Source organism: Sebastes fasciatus, chromosome 8 (genome assembly GCF_043250625.1).
Source record: "Sebastes fasciatus isolate fSebFas1 chromosome 8, fSebFas1.pri, whole genome shotgun sequence".
Taxonomy (NCBI): Eukaryota; Metazoa; Chordata; class Actinopteri; order Perciformes; family Sebastidae; genus Sebastes; species Sebastes fasciatus.
Window position 1 is genome coordinate 16301813 of NC_133802.1, and position 19124 is coordinate 16320936.

The window sequence follows — 19124 nt, forward strand, 5'->3', positions numbered from 1 at the left end:
AATAGACATTATATTACATATTATATAGACATAAATGGATTACATGGTCATATTTCTTTTCATTGTTTATAGTCATTTCCAACAGCCTTTACTGGCGCAAAATACAGTATATCACAGATCACTAAAGATCATATCTGCCTGTTTTACACTCTTTGGCCACCAGGTGGTTTCGTGCACATCAAACCTCGAGAAATGAACCCTTTTCCGAACCAATTTGCTGGAAAGCTTCAATGCTTCATGAAGCTTCAGCTCACCATCACTAGCAGAATGATAGGACGATCTTCTCCGCACCACGGGCACTCCATGCACTGACTGTGACTGAATGTTGTGTTAATGCATCCGTGAGATCAATCAGGTGATGAAAGACAAGGATCATACCATCAAGCAGGGAGGGTTCGGGGATGTGCGGCGCGCTGACGGTCTACAGGTACATAGCAGGAGGGAGAGGAGGAGAGAAAGAGAGAGAGGGGTGCAGTGCGCGAATAGCAGACAAGATAAGTGACAGTCGGAAATGAGGCAGCATGTAAAATTACGGTATTCTGGAAATTATAAGGTTTAGTATAATTATATTGAATAATTCAAGTGATATATGTGCACACATAATAATCATAGATCAAAACAGCGCTAAATTCGGCTGAATTATAAAATGGCAGAAGTGGTAAAAACGAAGAGCCGTTTGGGAGCCGAAAGAGCCGGCTCTTCTTGGTGAGCTGAGCCAAATGATCTGGCTCACTAAAAAGACCCCTAATTCCCATCACTAGCTCGCTCGCGAGACGCATGCGCCGATTGGATGCAACCAGTCAGTGACGCGGACTCGCCGGAGCGCTGTGATTGGCTGTTCGAGGAAGATATAAAGCTTGGAACAAATGGTTGTTGTGTGTGTGTGTGTGTGTGTGTGTGTGTGTGTGTGTGTGTGTGTGTGTGTGTGTGTGTGTGTGTGTGTGTGTGTGTGTGTGTGTGTGTGTGTGTGTGTGTGTGTGTGTGTGTGTGTGTGTGTGTGTGTGTGTGTGTGTGTGTGTGTGTGTGTGTGTGTGTGTCTCTCAGTGTGCGTGTGTCTCTCAGTGTGTGTGTGTGTGTCTCTCAGTGTGTGTGTGTGTCACTCTGTCTGACAGCTCCACGGGGAAAACAACGGAAACCACTCACAGAGCCTCCTCTGGTGGGGCTTTAGCACACCGAGGAGAGTCTTCAGACAGCTGCTGTGCTGCACAACACGTCTTTGCAGATTTATAACACAGTATTGAAGCATTTTATATATGCATTTGACTTCATGGTAGAAGACTCAAAATGGCTGCGTTGTTGCTATGTTGTTGTTTTGCAGAAGAGCTGCAGCAGCTTCCTCAGCAGTGATGCTAGGATATCTGGATGTCTTAACTACTTAGCGTGCAGATGAACAATTATTACCACTTCAAATAGTTGTTATGCAGCATTATGCCCTGGCTTCTTAACGCTACAGGAGTGCATTTTTTTATTTTATTTATTATTTTTATTTTTTTCTCCATTTTGTTTTCTCCATATTTCATTTTATTTCATTTTGTTATGAGGAAAAGAAAGAAAAATAAAAAATATATAAATATATAAACATATTTTATTTTAATTTTTTATTAAATATATATATATTAAATATATTCTGTACATAAATAGGAAATAAAAAACCCATTTAAAACAATTAAGCAAACGGTGTTTTTCTGAATTTTATTTATTAATTCTATTTGTGCTTTTTATAACTTACTAGCACATAAACAAACTGAATCCCAACCACCTCCAATATATATATATATATATAAATATATATGAAAAAAAAAAAAAAAAACCTCCTCAACTGGCCGGAAATGGGCCATGCTGCCTCAACACCAACTGGGCTCCTCCTCCATCTTCTCTCTCCTCTATCTCCTCTCTCCTCCCTCTAATGATTGCCTATGGATAGAAAAGGGCATAATAAGCTCTGAGCTATCAAAGCTAATTGTCAGCAGAAAATAGCACACACACACTGTCCAAATAAATGTTAAAAATAATCATAACAGTAGTGCAAAAATATCAGACATCATCAGTCATAAATGAAAAAGTGCAGCACAGGTGGTGCGTTTAAGCCTCAATCAGTGGGCGTGGTTTCAAGTCACCTGATGACGTCTATAAATTGTTTCCTGGTCAGCCCATGGGGTGAATGCTGCCACCTGAGAGTTTTTGTTGAAATCTATAAGCTATTGTCCTGAATATTCTCCAGCCATGAGTTCATCAAAGCCGTACATTGGCTGTAAAATAGGGTTGATTTCAACAGCCCAAAATCGTTATGAGGGAATTTTGTATACAATTGATAAAGTGAACTCCACAGTGGTGCTGGCAAAAGGTGAGTGGTGTGTGGATCTATGCCTGACAGCCTGTCAGCTGCAGGGTTGGAAATTAACTTTTTTGTCCACCTGCCACTGTGGCTGGTGGATTCCAAAATATACCAGCCACTCAATAGATCAACATTGTTTTTTTTGGCTGGTGAGTGAAGCAAATCTTGCATATTTTACCAGCATTTGGCTGGTGCTAATTTCCAACCCTGATCAAGATGTCCAAAAATAAAAAAAAAAGTTGTAGAAAAATGGCAGCCCAATTGAAACATGACCGTCACTTTTGATGGCTTTTATCAAACATTTTCTCTCAACTAGTCAAGTGTTTTGGAACGGAGGGACGACCCACTGACAGACCAACGCCACCCAAAGATGATGTCTACGAGTACATCACTTTCCGGGGCAGTGATATTAAGGACATCACACTGTGTGAACCTCCAAGATCTCACCACGGCCTACCACCAGATCCTGCAATAGTACAGGTGACATTACAGGAACTACACGGCTCACAGCCCACAGTATAGAGAACATAAAACTGGACAATGTATATATGAAGACCCAGATAATGTGTGTTAAATTGTTTTTAACTTCTTTGTTCAGTCAGCAAGTGTAGGCTCTCCGGGTGTCTACTCGGGTCTTGGACCATTTAGTCCCCTAAGGATGCCCGCCTACAACCAGCTCGCTGCCAGCTCTCTACTTAATCAACAGTATGCTGCAGCTCTTGGCCTTGGTACGTCAATGAAAGCAAATGTATTTATTGCTAGTAAATTTACCATAAACCCACACATGTAGTGGAGCTAGATTCTTTTAAGTATAGGCTGTTTGCTTGTACTAAAGTATTTGGTTGTGTTTGTCATGCAGGGCCTGTACTTCCAGGCTTACACGTAAGAAGGGGCCCCATGGTGGAAAAGGCTGTTCAAACCCTCCATGTGGATATATCCAGGCAGAGGGGAGGCTTGACTGCATCCCAGGAGCGGGAGCAGCAGCAGCAGTGGGAGAGAAGGAGGCCCCAGAGGCCCAGAGGAGAGAGTTTCCAGACCAGAAGGGGCACTGGAGCCACCAGTAAGTATACAGAATTGCAGTAATATAATGCAAAATAAAATACAATGTTCACTAATTGATCTGAAAGTGAATAGCTTGACTTGTTTTAACAGTCTGTTTGGGTGGAGTTAAGGGAATGTCCATCTGTGCAATTGCGATCAATCTTAAGAGTGAGTGTAAATGTTTTTTAAACTTAAGTGAGGTCAGGCCCAGGTGTGCCCAATGCTCAGCAGGAAACTCGGCAGCAGAATTATGAAAACAGGCCACCACCCAGAAGAAGACAAGGTAACTGTGAAAAGAAATCAGAATTTTCCGGATACAAATAACAAAAAGTCTTAACATTCAATGCATTTTTAAAACAAATTTTTAGGGCCTCGGAGGAGCAGGAACCGTAGCAGAGGCCAGCTGATGGTGGCTAATGTTCCATCTGCCATCCTTAAGTTTGACACAGACTTTGATTTTGACTCCTCAAATGCCCAGTTTATTAAGGAGGAGCTGGAGAGGGAGGTGCAGGACAGGACGAAAGGTTGGTTCATCAGCTCAAGTGATCTCAAATGCACCACTGCATTTTAATCTTCTGCTTTTTTGACACAACATTTTTCTTAAAAGCCCACATGGTAAAATCCTGGAAATGGACATCCCCCTGCCCCCGCTACTGTTCTTACTGGAAGTATCACCTGGACGCCTGTTTACCACAGATCAGTGCTAGGTTCTGCATATCTTATTGATGGTTGCAAGAAAAATAATCACTATTAACTGGATAAAGCCTCCTAACACTCCCACAATTGCGCCAATGGTTACAAAAAGTCAAACAGGTGCACATGATGGAATACATGACTGCAACTGAAATTGCCTATTTTCAAAAGGAGATGGATGTTAGTTATAGAATACCTTAGTCAGGAATCCTGTACTTAATTGTCTTTGATGTACAGTTTTTGTAGGTGTGTGTGTATATATATATATATATATATGGGTGGATGTGTGTGTGTGTGCACTCCATCCATATGTGGCGTTACTTTGTTTTGTGTACATGTATGTCAGGCGAGGCCTAGTCTCAAGGCGGTTTTGTTTTGTGATGATTAATTGCCTGTTAATTTATATTAATGGCAATAAAGTAAAAAAAAAAGCCCACATGGTCAGTTTAAATCTAATTGTGTCGTACTATGACACACTTATTTATACTCTGTGTTGCAGGTAAACTCTAAATCCCTTAAACTGTAGGTATTGGCTCAGTAGTAGCAAGACACATTGCTTCTGGCACCAGGATTTGGTCACCAAAGTGACAGTGATTTGTTTTGTCTTTTTTCCATGCCATGCATATGTGCAAAGATTTGTTTCCATTTTGGCACAAGTCTTTGCACATTAAACAGAAACAAACTTGAAACCAGGAATGGTCAAGTGAGACTTCAAAAGCCAGATTTGCTATTGCTCAGTATCGTGTGTAGGATTTGGGATGGTGAATAGATAAGAACACGAGTTGAATAAGTGAATCTGCAATTTTAAGAAACATTCACCTATAGCTTGGTCTTCCATAGCATATCCTTCCAGGTTACTCGCAATATATATCACTTTTGCAGATGGAAATCACGAGGTAGAAGAGAAAGAAAAGGAGGATTTGCACTCTACTGCACAGGATGATCATTCTGGCCCTAAATTCTACTACGACAAAGCAAAGTCCTTCTATGACAACATCACATCTGATCATAAGTTCAGGTAAACTAGTGGCCTTTTTATCCTCAAAATCCAAACCCTACTTTCTCCTGTATGTGGCGCTACAGGCTTGTGTCTCTGTTTGTTTCAGACTAACATGGGCGGAGGAGCGGAAGCGCAATCTGGAGACTTTTGGGGTTCCTGGACGGTTCCTGAGGGGCCAAGGCTTCAGAGGTGGCTATACTGGACGGAGAGGACGAGGCGCTGCTCAGACTCCAACTGCTTATAGAACCAGGAGTGGACAGCTGTAAAGGTCAGAGCTAAAGCAACCCTGTCCTCCAATAATGGCTTCCTTTATGTGTAACAAATGGGACTGTTGCCAAATATGATGATCCGCAAAGGCAGCTCTGTTGTCGCTGATGAAGAAGCATCTTTTTTTGTTCTTTTGTTTTTCTCCCTGAGGCAGTTATCCTGCCCCCCCGTATTGCCAGGATTTTATTTTTATTTATGCCTTTTTGTCATTTGGTCCCATTTTGAATATGGATGCATGGCTCACTAAATGGTCCACTGTGTGTGACAATAGTTGTTTTCCCCTCAGAATGTTTCCTTTCAATTAAATGGGGAGTGTTTGAGTTTCTGTTTTGTGTTACTTGGAAGAATTTCACTCCCAAACGTGTATTGTTTTCATTCTTTAAAGAAAGTATCTGGCTTTGCCTCTTGGGAGAACATTTATTTCATGTTGTAAACTGTGAATATTGACATAAAATGAACTAAACTTAAATGTATTTAAAGGCCACATCTTGTGCATTGCTTTGTTCTGTCATATTGAAGCAATAAACTGAAAATTGCTGGTGCACTTGTCTCATGCTCTCTGAGGACACATAACATTATATCGTCGTTATATTAGTCAGTTATATGTGCAGCAAGTGAGCTTTAAACATGTAAACCTTGGGTTGGACCATTCTAATATGTGGGATGTAACTATGTACAAATTCGAGGTACGTGTGCTTTACTTGAGTATTTCCATTTTATGCTACTTTGTCCTACTCCACTTCATCTCAAAAACAAATATTGTAGGCTACTTTTTACTCCACTACATTTTTAAGACTGCTTTAGTTAGGCCTAATAGTCCTACCATTCCAATTACAAATGTAGCTTTTCTCCAAATCTGGTGATCTTTGAATTTGAATGTTTCTGTTAAACTGAAAGATGACGTGTTCCTTTATGGGTTGAGAAAAGTTTCAACTTAAGATCATAGACTGTATATAAAGATGGACGACACATCTCCACTTCCTCCCACTGTACAGAAGTGAAATCAAAATATCTTTAGCTTTATGGCCTATACTGCAGCCAGCCACCAGGGGGCGATCAAGATGTTTTGGCTTCACTTTTGGGGAGCGGTCGTGTCATCTATCTTTATATACAGCCTAGATGCTAAGATAAATAAACTATTTAAAAACCCTCTTGGATCAGCAGGAAAATGCATTGTCACAAAGCTGAAAAAAGGCTACCAAGTAAAGGATCTTAATACTTCACCACAATAGATGATCCTTATTTTGGGAGAGTATCAGTGTTTTTGTGTATTAAGGTCCCTTGTCTTTTAATAAGGAACAGGTGTTTTTTGTTCAACATAGCCTACTGTAAACATTGTCCGATTATGTACAGGGCTATGTCAGGGGTTCCCAAACTTTTCCAAGCCAAGGCCCCCCATTGACAATGCTACAGCAAATGTAACAAAAAAATAAAAAATAAATATATACAATTTGGCATGGCAAATACAATTTTGATATTCATTAATTTTTTTTCATTTCAAAATTTATTTCGAACATGTAGAATACAAAAAAAAACAAAGAAAAAGAATGATCATACCAACAAGTGAACGGACGGAAACAAGTAGTATTTACATACAATGAAAAGCATAACAAAAATAAATTGTCAACACTTGATGCCTTGATTTACATATTCGAAAGGGAGTGAGAAGAAGTATAAACTTATTTAATCCCAACCCTTTTCCATAAGTCAATTATTAATTAACTAGCTTCCTTATTGAGCCATACATATACTCTAATTCAATTTTCCTAAATTTGTCTAACTATAATTATTCTAACTATAATTATTACCTTTAATCTGTGTCATACAGAAATATAAATTAATTACTGATATAATTATCCTTATCAAAATATAAATTTGTTATCAATCCAGAATACCAATTCATTCCTTATAATATAACTTAATCACAATACCAATTCATTACTTATAATATAACTTAATCACAATACCAATTCATTACTTATAATATAACTTAATCATATTGACTTATCTTTTCTTATATGCGCAAATTATTATTTATAATATACAATTTATAATATACAATATGCACATGTAATACAACATAATGTTATATATTATTATAAATTATATATTTATAATAATAATAATAATAATAATAATTTTATCTAATTTTTAAAAATATATATTTTTAAGAATTTGCCCTCATCTTCTCCAATTTTCTGAGTCCCCCACTTTGAAAATCAATGTACTGTATCACAAGCAACAAAAAATGTTAGATGGGTCGCTTGATGTGAAAACTGTGCAGGTGTCCCAGATTGAACCTGGGGAGGGAAAATGCTAGCACATGTCAGGTGCATGATGATATTGTAACAAATATGAATATGAGCCTTTGGTATCATGATGTCGTATTCACATTTTTCCATTTTTCTGTGCTAAAAAACACAACTTTGGCATCCACTCTGTAGGCTGTATGAACCTACAATGTGGACTGATTGGCTCTCATGAATCAGAAGCTCTACTCCGTCTCCAGTGAGGGAAAGTGTTCGGCTATAGGCTATACTCACTGTCCGGGTTGTACCAAAACACTGAGGGAGAGGGATTTTCCCCTATCACATAACAGCTTATTATCTGCGCCATTATTTGCATGCACACCATAAATAACTTTCAGCAAAATCTTATGTTTAATACATCCAGAGAAATCCAGTGTTTTCTTATTTCCCTTTTCTTCAAGACAGAGAGATGCCACTTGCGTCAACACCCCCTCCCATTTCCTGCTAATGGACAAACTGTGTAACCAAATAGAGGGCTGCGCTCAGGATAATAAATATTAGAATAAAAGGAGCGCTTTTATTTCCCATATGAGAACATGTCGGTGGCATTTTCATCGGCGCGCCCCAGGAGTAAAGGGGAGGTGACACAGCAAACCATTCAAAAGGTAAGAATCTCTGCTTGTTGTGGTTATTATTATCATTATTATTATTATATTGTATTATTCTAGTCTGGATGGGAGTGTGCTGTCCGCCGCCAGTGCAGAAAAAGAAAGTATAAATATATATAAATATGATAAGAAATGGCAACTGGTAGGCTATATTGTAACGTTACAGTGTATTGAAGGTGCGAACCAAACAAAGCCATGACGGTGATGATGAAGACGAGCAGCATCACTGTGCTGGAGCTGTCTGCTGTCTGATGAGGTTCATCTAGAGCTGCTTTCTATAATGACGAATGATGAATATTATTTTATTATATGTTAAATACATCAGCTTTAGATTGTGTGACTTGTTTTCAAGAATTTAAAAAACACCTGAGTTGTGTTTTTTTATTAGTTATATATAGGTGCCAGTTGTCAGACAGCGTGCAATGGTTATTATTGACACCTGCTTTGTTGCAAAAAACATATAAGCATCCTCTGAGAGGGAAACTGAGCAACACAGGACAACAAAAACCATGAGCCCTATATGCTATCAAAAGACTGCTGCTGCTTTTATCCTTGACTGCACTATCCATCCCTAAGACAGGCACTTTCAAATGATGTCCTAAATAAAGACTGTGAGAAGCTGCTGCTTCATTTGGCTCCATTATGAAAAAAAAAAAAAAAAAATCAGAGAACTGACCCAGAAAGGCTGGTTGAAGTTGTGAGAATCCAGGACACAACACTGCAATGTCTTAATAGGGCATATTTTAGTATTAATTTACCACGCACATGTGACTTGAGATACTGATAAGTTGTTTTGTTGTCTTCCCCAAAGATGCTGGATGAAAATCATCATTTAATACAATGTATAATGGATTACCAAAGCAAAGGCAAGACAGCTGAATGCACACAGTAAGTGCTCTCTTTAAATTCCTGACTTTTAAATGTCATTATTATTATTTAGGCAAAAGTGAGTAAATATAAAGCTATGTTTCATTTCCCCCTTTTTTCGACAGGTATCAGCAGATCCTGCACAGAAATCTTGTTTACCTGGCCACGATAGCAGATTCGAATCAGAACATGCAGTCGCTACTACCTGCAGTGAGTCCTTCATGAGGTTTCAGGAACAAGTAACACTATATATCCGATATATAAATATATGAGTCATCCCTCACCTTCTCTCTCATTTTAAAAGTAAATATTCATGATAGGCGAAGCTTTACGACATTTTATATGGCACAGAAGTAAACATTCACTTCTCATGTAATTTGTCCACTGATAAATCTACAAAAAAAAAGTGTAATTTAAGAGACAATATAGGAGTCAATGCAAAATAGAGGCATAATGACACGGAGAACAGCAATTAGGATGTATAGTCTTTCAATTACTGTTTAAATTGATCAACTGAGTTTTTACTTTCTAGCCTCCCACTCCCAATATGTCCATGGGTCCTGGAGGGATGGGCCAGAGTGGGGGACCAACTCCGATCAACCTCAACGACAACATTGCACCAGGACTGCCCCCCACATCAATGATGCAGAGCCAAATGAGCAACGGTGAGATTTCAACACAGATGTGTATTTTACAGATAAACTCTGGTGCACGTGAACGTTATTTCCCACACAATCCCAGACTTGGTGTGCACACATATGCAGCTCCATCTTGTTGTCCGTCCCCCTGTCTTGAGTGCTTGACTGATCCTGACGTTGCTGCATGTTTGTCTGCAGATACAAAACCCCGTCTTGTCTGTCACAGTGTCACACACTGCAAAATATCTGATGATCTTAAAGGAATGGGTTGGGTGATTTGAAGTGGGGGTGTATGAGGTACTTATCCGTAGTCAGTGTATTACCTACAGTAGATGACGGTCGGAGCATCCCCAGCTTTGAGCAGCAGACAGGAGTACCAGCACAGGAGCAAAGCAATGAACTGCTGTGGAGGGGGTCGGCAGAAAAATATATTTTAGCCACCTAAATGAAAGGCTCACCTAAAAAAAAATCAATATCAGTGTGTACGCTATATTTAGAATATTTTCACCAATTTACTTTACCGTCAAACAGCCCTTTCAGACCGGGAACTGAAGCCGCTGTATCCATCTACGCTCTTGCCAAAGCCACCAGACTCCATTGAAAAAAAGCTGTAATTTGACCACGCAGTACACGGGGTTGCTGGTTTACTGCTGCCTCCATTGGTTAGTTTGTTTGTGCTATTGTGTGGCTTTGGTGAATCCAAACTAACCAAAGACACACAAATAACACGAACAAAGTAACCGATGGAGACAGCGGTAGACCGGCAACTTCCGTGTTCTGACAGGTAAAATTACAGTTTTTTTCAAAGGAGTCTGGCTGCTTTGGTGAGAGCATACATGTAGATAATGGCTTCAGTTCCTTGTCGGAAACATAGGCTGTATAGCTGTCTCACGGTAAGATAAATAACTGGCGAAAATATTCTAAATATAGCATACACTTAAACATAGATTTGTTTTGGGCTTTAGCCTTTCTTTTAGGTAGTTGAAATACATTTTGCTTCGGTACGGTAACTCCTGTCTGCTTTTCCAAACTTGCCAACATGCCAACCGTCATCTACTGTATGTAATACACTGACTATGGATAAGTACGTCATACAACCCCACTTCAAAACATCTAAACTATCCCTTTAAGTTCAGCTAATAGTCAGATTTGTTTGCAGCTACAGCGACTTTTTCCTTCTTTCTGCTCATTTTCACACACATCATTAACTCAATCCTTGTACAACCACGCAAGCTTCCTGTAAAGATGAACTGAATGTGGGCCCATGATTAACATGATACGGCACCACATGGCTGCTCTGACTGTGCGTGTGTGTCGTCAGGCCCCAGCCATGTCCCCATGCAGCAGCAGTCTGGTCAGGTGCAGTCGGCTATTCCCTCCGCGTCCCTCAGCCTGCCCGCCAGCAGCTATGGTAGCTCTGCCTCAGCCTCCTCCGGCTACAGCCACGCTGCGCCCTCCTCCCAGGGCAGCATGATCCAGGGCCCTGCGCCTGGGTATGGCTCTTCCTCCTCTTCCTCCTCCACATCCTCATCCTCCTCATCCTCCTCCTCCTCCCGCAGCAACCTCAACATGCAATCCAACCAAGGTGAGAGCCAGGTATAGAGGAGCCTCATCATCAGGGTATCTGGTCTATTTTTAAAGGGAGGGAATACTTTAAAGTGTATGATTTCAACACACCAAACAATTTAGGACTTGATTATCATAAACTATACTCTTAAGATGCAAGATGTCTTATGAAAATAATGCCTTTCAAGTGTTCAGAGTGATGCAGAAACCATACGGTAAAACATTTGTATGATTTATGAAACACATCTGAATGTATTCATCAAAAATGCCTCCTTGATCTTGCTTAAAACATTTGCTTACATGCACATCTGCCCTCATCAATCTGTAAATTCTCTCCAAGTCCCTCCAAGCTTAACCATCAAAATAACCAAACACATTCAGTTCATCAAAGAGCCTCCCTTCTTCCTTCTGCTCCAGGCTTTACCTATCTCCTCCTAAATCTCTGACTCCTGACCCTGAGATGCAGCCCTCCTCTCCCTGTGGATATCTCTGTTTATGCACTGACTTCACTGGCTTTGTTTGCATTTATGCTTCAGAGCAGCATCTTGAAAGCATCTCTTCAGAGAGTTTTGTTTTCTTTAAGAGACCCCTGACTGGTGGACCCCTTTGGCTTTTCCCTATGCCCCGATTGCCATGGACCTCCTTATTTGTCAGTTTAATTATGCACATTTCTGCCAGACTCAATGCTGCGTATGCTGTTGAATGCTAATGCTGGTATGTCTGTGTACATTAATGTATGAGATCTCTTCCCCCCATAATCAAACCTCCTTCCCAGTTTCCATGATGCACCAACAGTCTGCTACTCCGCACTACTCCTCAGCCCAGGCTGGGGGTCAACACTATCAGGGACAGCAGGCCATGGGCATGATGGGTCAGGGCAGTCAAGGAAACAGTATGATGTCTCAGAGACCCATGGGGTCCTACCGCTCCTCACAGCAAGGTAGGTGGTAAGACTTGCCAGTCTGGTGTGGCAATGGGTTTTTTGTTGTTGTTGTGTTTGAGTGCTCAAGTACACACAGTAGATGGATGAGTTAATAACAGTTTGGAACTGTTTGGACTGAAAAGGTTTCCATTAAGTTTGGCTCTGGATGTCAGTGTCACAGTCTCCAGATTGATGAAAATGCTAAGTTGGTTGCGGAAGTATTAGTGCGTGCACTGTATTAGTTTTTGCATCAAAGATGTGATATTAAAGGTCTGGAAATTAGGCTACCCAAGTTGACTTCCTGCAACATTAAGAGGCAGACTGGAGATGTATCACTCGTGTCACATTAGGTTCCTGTCTCTGTAAATCACTTAACTTGTGCTGCGTCAGCATGTGCCTAATAATAGTCTACCCTGTCCTGTTATGTCTTTTGAAGGGTGTAGACTAGGCGCGTAGTAACTCAGATATATAAAGAAGGATGGGGTGCTGTTTCCAGGGCAACAGAACACGATTGTATGTCCTCATTCACCCTGGTACACTGCTATCCTTGCATGACTGGGTGACGTATTTCCAGATAGAACTTTGTTATGGATTTGTTGTGTCCATATTAAAGCTGCAGTCGGGAACTTGGAGCAAATACGATAAAAAAAAGAAGTTATTTTTATAAAACTGTCGCTATATCCTGACAGTAGTGCAAAAATGTTGTTCCTCTGCCTCCTCCTAGTGCTCCTAATGGCATTTGCAAGATTTCACTGACCAGAGGAAAACAACCAATCAGAGCCGAGGAGTCTCTACGGCAGGGCCGGGGTCGAAAAGTCAAAAAATGACATCCTAATGTCTTTTCCTAAACACCTTTCTTTGACCTCTATGGCAAACGTCATGAGGTCAAGGAAAGATGTGAAGGAGTATTCATAAGGACTTAGGAAAAGACAAACGTGGTGTTAAGAGAATCCGTAATGATGATGCGACCGCGGCGGATGTTAGTTGCGCGGGTCTGCAATGGTGGAACTACAATGTTCCAAAGAAGGACTACAAAAGGCGCATTAGTGCCCCGTGCGGTCTTAAATAGGTCTTTCAGTGACCTTCCTAAGCAAAAAAGACCTTTTGACCGATCAAACTATCAAACTAGGCAGCGCTGATATTCATATTTGATCAGCGCTCCCTAGTTTGATAGTTTTATCGGAGTTTGCGAGTTTCACGCGCAGTGATGGACAGCTGCTGTAGAAACTGCTCGGCTCTGATTGGCTGTTTACCTTTGGTGCTGTGAAATCTGAGTCAGGGGAACATGATTTTTTCACTGATTATCTGTCTCATGCACTACTGCCAGGATATAGTGACCGTTTTTTATAAGAATAACTTATTTTTTATTTATCAAATTTGCTCAAAGGTACCGACTGCAGCTTTAAGCTGCTCGCTCACCAGCCACTCCCTGATTGGTCGTGGGGCTGTTGCTAGGGCTCCTCTGTCAACCGTGTTTCCTTGGTCGTATCGGGAATTATCAGATACAGCATGTTGCTATGAAATTGTTTTGCTATTTTTTGCAGAAGTTAAGATGACATTTCTTTATGCTACAGCTCATGTCTCTATTTGGAAATATTGGGCCAATTGTGTTTTTTAAAAGGAGATTAGATTAGTGCCTGGCTCTTCGATACATCTTTCAGAGAGTTTTGTTCTGTTGTTTTTCTGCGTTTATTAGATAAAATTGAAAGGGAAATGGAAGGAGTGGAATCTGGAGTTTCTGCACACCACCACCAAGCAGAGATCAGATTCTCCCTGATAACTGGCTTTCTATAATCCTCATTTTCTCCTCTAAAATTACATCTCCTGTAATTTGTCATGGAATTATTCATTGTAATTGCTCCATTTTAATTAGCGTTTTTCTTGGGTTGGCCAAGAATAGCTTCCTTCACATTATCACTTCAACCCACTGAAAAACATCACCAGTGAAATTCTACAGAAAGTTATATAGAAAATGATAATTGATATATTAAGTCACTCCATTCATAACTATTCATATGAGCCTCATAACTCAATGACGGCTTCCAAGAAAACTGTCCATAATGTCTCTTATCTATGTCTCTATTTTTGTCTTTCACTATTCTTAATACACACATGTGCACACACACACACCTTCAGGCTGCCTAAATTGCCCACAGCCCCTTTAGTCTCCAACTCAGCGGCCAATTGATCCAACCAACTGTTTAACAAATGGTGGTGTCGCCTGTCTTGCAGGATCTGCACAGCAGTACATGGGACAAGACGAGTTCTACGGAGAGCAGTATGGACACACTCAGAGCTCCAGCGAGCCCATAAACCGGCAATATTACCCTGATGGTAATCGTGCACATCCATAAACTTCATACACACAGCTCTCAAACACACAAAGCCATATTACAGGTCATGCCATTTCCTTTTAGCACTATCCCACTGAGCCTGAGCCAGATTTACTGACGCTTCAGCTCGTCCTCCCCGTCATCGTCTTTTTCCCTTATTGTGGGAGAGGAAAAGTATTGGAGAAAGAAAATTGCAAAAAACTGACATTGGTTTCAATTCTGTTTCCTCCCAGTGTGTCTGTGTCCATACTGTCCCCTTTGGTGTGCCGAAATTTCAGATTTCAGAGAGTGCCATAGCAGTGTGTTGAGGAGAGAGTGCAAACTTCCTCCAGGGTGTTTTTTCTTTGTGCTTTGTGCATAATATTGAAGCGAGTTGCGCATGCATTATGAATGTTTGGGCTTCAAACCGCGAATAATAATTTCTCTTCTGTATGTTAAGTGGGTTTTGCCTTTGCAGAGGAGTTTGTGCACGTGTTGAACAGTGTTCTCTACAGGTCACGGGGAATACTCGTATCAACAGTCGTCATATGGCGAGCAAGGCTACGACAGATCCTTTGATGAATCTTCACAGCATTACTATGAAGGAGGTAACAGATATTCATTTTAAATTAATTTATTATTTATAACCAACAACTACAGTATAGTACTACCTCATGTGATTAATATGTGTACCTGTGTGTGTGTATATACTCCAGGTAACTCTCAGTACAGTCAACAGCAGGCCCAGTATCAGCAGGGTTCTGGCCAGCAGCAGCAGCCCTTCAGCCAGCAGCAGTACTCCTCTCAACAAGGCTACAGTGGACAGCCACAGGGATACGGTTAGAACAACACATACAACCTACTGTGTGCATCCACACCAGCATAAACACACACAAAACAAATGAAAACATCACCTGAATGTCACCCTACTGCTACAGGTCCTGGCCAGGGTGGATCCTCCCAGTATTCTCAGTATCAGCAGGGTCAAAGCCAACAGTACGGCTCCTACCGCTCCTCCCAGGGAGGCCCTGCAGCACAGACGCAGAGGCCATATACCTATGAACAGGTACATCAAATCAGATCAGATCTCAGATTTCAGATTCTCTGAAACTAGCTTAACAACACTGACTAATATCCATCTAACATATAGGAAAATAGGTATATAATTCCTAATAAACGCTTATTTTTGGTGGAATTCACCAGTCAATTTTTAGAAATACTTAAATCTTACTTAATCTTTTGGTACACTAGAGCGGTGGTTCCCAACCTCTTTTCCAAGTCAAGTCAAGTCAAGTCCCCCCCTTTCCCCCCTACTTGTATTGAAGAAAAACTGAACCCCCTCTATATTTTCTGACTTCATCACCCTTAAAAAACATTTAAAATCCTCGAACAAAATGCTCAATTTGAATAAGGTGATAAGGTGTATTAAATGGGTGTCTTTTTTTATATTAAATCAACTTTCTTTAATGAATATAACTCGTCAGTTTTGTCAACAAAAAGTGATGACGTCTTGATGGATTCGCCAAGCAAATGCAAACACATAATATGATCTTCTTTTGTAATGACTTAATTTACTATAATAGTGTTAGAGACAAAATAGATTAATTTTTATTGTGGTTAAATAAATGTAATTTACGGTGTTGTTAGATTGCTGCTAGACCGCCTCGTTAATACAGGTGTGGGCCTCTTTTTGTGTGTGGCAAGCGGGAGAGTATATACTTTTTTGACCGCAGTGAAAATGTTTTTGAAAGGCTAAACGCCAACAAATATGGATTGAAGCAGAATATTTCGCTGATAAAAACATGTTTTTCAATTTCGGAAATGATTACATCTATCTTTTTTTCAATAAATTTGGACTTCTGGACTCTACAACGCTCTGGAGTTAGTCGGAACAAGTCGGAATCAATCCTACACGGCCACCACAGGAATTCAATTCTACAAATAGTATAATACTAATAATATTTGTGTAGCCTGATCTTTATCTGCAACTGTGCAGAAATCCCGGCTTTAAACAGAATGTGGCCTACTAAGTAGCAAAAAAATATATATTTTTAATTGTTTTATATACACACAATTACATAAATGATCCAGTAAGTGTGTTATTATGATTTTAGTTATACATGTGCAAATGTAATTTTGACAACCTCAGAGCAGACAAATCCTGGCGCACCCCCTGTGATTGGGAACCACTGCACTAGAGCACACACCCAAGCCCTTTTTAAGTAGCTTGAGGCACAAATTAAATCTCAAACATTTGGTTCCTGCATTTTCAAATCAAACTCTCCAAGCAGATGCATGTGGGAAATATGGCTGTAACTTTAAATTACACTTATGTACTGTTTGTCTGTCTCAGTAGTGAAGTGAAATACAATCTAATCTTTCAGTGTAAATCATTTTACATTGCAGGGTCAATATGGAAATTATCAGCAATAAGGTACCACATTATTTTCCTGTTGGAGGAAAATCCACAAGGAACGGTTCGACAGTGACGCGTTGGCTCAGCTGTAGATTGGAAGATCTGGCTGCTTCAGATTTATTATCCTCTCATTAATCACTATTCTAGCTAAGAATACATAATCTAAACAAATGTGATGCTTTCCTCGTCTGTTTTGCTCACTACAGGGTTCTAGCGGGTAGCTGGAGGTGTGAAGTGCCACTGGCCACCCTACGAAGAGTCAGGGTGCTTAAAGTAAACCTTCCGTATGGGCACTAAAAAGGAGCCGTAAAGTCATTCGATGAGCCTCAACAAATTGCCTGCATCGTTCTCTTTCTTTTCTGTCTTTGCCTTTCACTCGTCTTTATCCCATCCCCTGCTTTTAATGTTTATTTTATTTTACAAGCCTCTTTCTTTAATCTTTTTTCTGGTGCACAGAGCAGGCCCGCAGTTTGTGAGACTGAGGCTATAAAAAGCAATTTAGCCTTGAAGGAAATGTTCCTTGATATTTATCTAATAGACTAGGTCCAGCTCTTGCTTTAATTCCTAGTTGAGGCGCTGTTATATCTCACGATAAGGGGAATTCATTTTATGAAGGTGAAATCGTTGGTCCTTAAACCTGACTCGATCAGGGGGTTTGTCTGTGTTAGTCAAACTGTGATGTGTTGCTGTGTGGTCTAACATTATGTGTTTTCACTCTCTGTGTATGTCTTTCTGAGGTAATAGACAAAATAGTTAGCCGACTGATCCAGACTTAAACGTGTGTATCATCGTCCATGGTAATCATACATCGTGGTAGTATTTTTGGCATATATTTCCGGTGGTATTGCTCTACACAGACATATCGTTATTGTGCAGAGTTAAGAGGGGTCACACTACTCTGATGCCAATCAGTAATGATTTTACATAAAAAACACATAGCCACTTTGTCTGCACTTTATTTTGCAGTGACTGTGTATTGTCGGATATTTTGTATTGTAGTGCAATTCAGGCTATTTTTAACGAATGATCCTCAAAAAGCCAAAGTGACACAGGAACAGGACGGTAGCGTGTCCTGCACCTCTACTTCAATAAGTGCAATACACTCAGTTAGTCATGTTGAGGTTGGTTCTTATATGGTGAGTTTAAACTCTATATCATTATTTGTAGTTTGTTGACATACAGTGATGGCAAAGACTATAGGGCTGGTTAATAATGTTATTAAATGTTATGTTGCAGGTTTCAACTGACATGTCATATTTAAGAAAATCATTTTTTTTGTATTTATGTGACTTATGGACAGATTATGTGAAGTCTTTCAACACATACATAAAGCTTAAATATTCCTTTTTTCAGTGAAAACTTTTATCATCTTTTGTTTTAAATTAACAAAATACTGTAATGCTAAAATAAGACAAGGGACATAGAAGGTTCATGTTTATCTATCCATGTGTGATTACAAAATGGGCATATATTATATTGTTTATTTATTTATTTAAAAGAAGTCAGACAACACTTCTGGTCATTTCACTAATATTTCTTACAGTTTGAGCAGTAATGAGGATTATCAGTGTGGCTGTGAGGGTCCAGCTTTGCAGTATATTCTGTAGTAACTCAGCTTATCTCAGAGAGGTAAAATAACACAATATAGTTGCAGGGTTAATCAATAATGTGAGATACACTGCTGTCAAACAGCTTAATAACTATGTACCACTCAACAGTGACAATCACAGGCTTCTCTATACTACATTGGATTTGTATCAGTGTTTCATTTTACTGTGACCTGAACATGTATGGCAAGTCTTTTCTAGTTCTATGTAGTGTGTCATCACTGATGTGGGTGGTACGCCTTGTTTGTTTGTGTGTGTGTGTGTGTGTTTGCATGTATGTAAGAGAGGGAGAGTGAGAGAGAGAGAGTGAGAATGTGAGAGTGAGAGAGAGAGATATGTTTGGTGTGCATAATCCAAATATGAATGTTATCTACTCATCTATTGTAAGACTGCATTGTCTGATCTTTTCTGCTGTCTTTTGTTACTGTTTGTTATATAAAAAATAAACTGACATTCACCTTTTGTATGTCTGCTTTTTGTGGATTCATTAAGGGCATGTCAAAAGTCACACATCATGATAATGATGCTATCATATTATTATTA

The 19124-nt window shown here is 39.9% G+C and overlaps 2 protein-coding genes across 5 annotated transcripts; both read left to right on the top strand.

The window, feature by feature from the left end:
• Positions 1–2135: 2135 nt before the first annotated feature.
• Positions 2136–5878, top strand: lsm14b (LSM family member 14B). 2 transcript variants are annotated; one of them, XM_074643810.1, is made up of 8 exons: positions 2136–2344; positions 2652–2815; positions 2934–3063; positions 3210–3395; positions 3573–3659; positions 3745–3900; positions 4952–5087; positions 5176–5878. In XM_074643810.1, the coding sequence occupies exons 1-8, from the start codon at positions 2224–2226 to the stop codon at positions 5333–5335; spliced, it is 1140 nt and encodes a 379-aa protein (XP_074499911.1). In that variant the 5' UTR covers positions 2136–2223; the 3' UTR covers positions 5336–5878. The 2 variants fall into 2 exon arrangements, with proteins under 2 accessions (XP_074499911.1, XP_074499910.1); XM_074643809.1 differs by having other exon boundaries at positions 2138–2344; positions 3195–3395.
• A 2142-nt stretch (positions 5879–8020) lies between these two features.
• LOC141772622 (calcium-responsive transactivator-like) lies at positions 8021–17895 on the top strand. 3 transcript variants are annotated; one of them, XM_074643811.1, is made up of 11 exons: positions 8021–8250; positions 9065–9141; positions 9246–9330; positions 9653–9785; positions 11080–11343; positions 12100–12264; positions 14479–14580; positions 15074–15166; positions 15275–15397; positions 15497–15624; positions 16965–17895. In XM_074643811.1, exons 1-11 carry the CDS (start codon positions 8182–8184, stop codon positions 16989–16991), a joined length of 1266 nt encoding a protein of 421 aa, XP_074499912.1. In that variant the 5' UTR covers positions 8021–8181; the 3' UTR covers positions 16992–17895. The 3 variants fall into 3 exon arrangements, with proteins under 3 accessions (XP_074499912.1, XP_074499913.1, XP_074499914.1); XM_074643812.1 differs by having other exon boundaries at positions 8022–8250; positions 17181–17895; XM_074643813.1 differs by lacking the exon at positions 14479–14580 and having other exon boundaries at positions 8030–8250.
• Positions 17896–19124: the final 1229 nt, after the last annotated feature.

What these genes read in the sequence shown, in the direction of transcription:
- lsm14b (XM_074643809.1), top strand. Translation starts at nt 2,224, where the DNA reads ATGAGTTCATCAAAGCCGTACATTGGCTGTAAAATAGGGTTGATTTCA. An exon ending in CAGATCCTGCAATAGTACAG is followed by an intron (nt 2,816 to 2,933) that starts GTGACATTACAG and finishes TTCTTTGTTCAG; the next exon opens with TCAGCAAGTGTAGGCTCTCC. An exon ending in AAGGGGCACTGGAGCCACCA is followed by an intron (nt 3,396 to 3,572) that starts GTAAGTATACAG and finishes TTTAAACTTAAG; the next exon opens with TGAGGTCAGGCCCAGGTGTG.
- LOC141772622 (XM_074643811.1), top strand. Translation starts at nt 8,182, where the DNA reads ATGTCGGTGGCATTTTCATCGGCGCGCCCCAGGAGTAAAGGGGAGGTG. An exon ending in CCGGCAATATTACCCTGATG is followed by an intron (nt 14,581 to 15,073) that starts GTAATCGTGCAC and finishes TGTTCTCTACAG; the next exon opens with GTCACGGGGAATACTCGTAT. An exon ending in GGCCATATACCTATGAACAG is followed by an intron (nt 15,625 to 16,964) that starts GTACATCAAATC and finishes TTTACATTGCAG; the next exon opens with GGTCAATATGGAAATTATCA.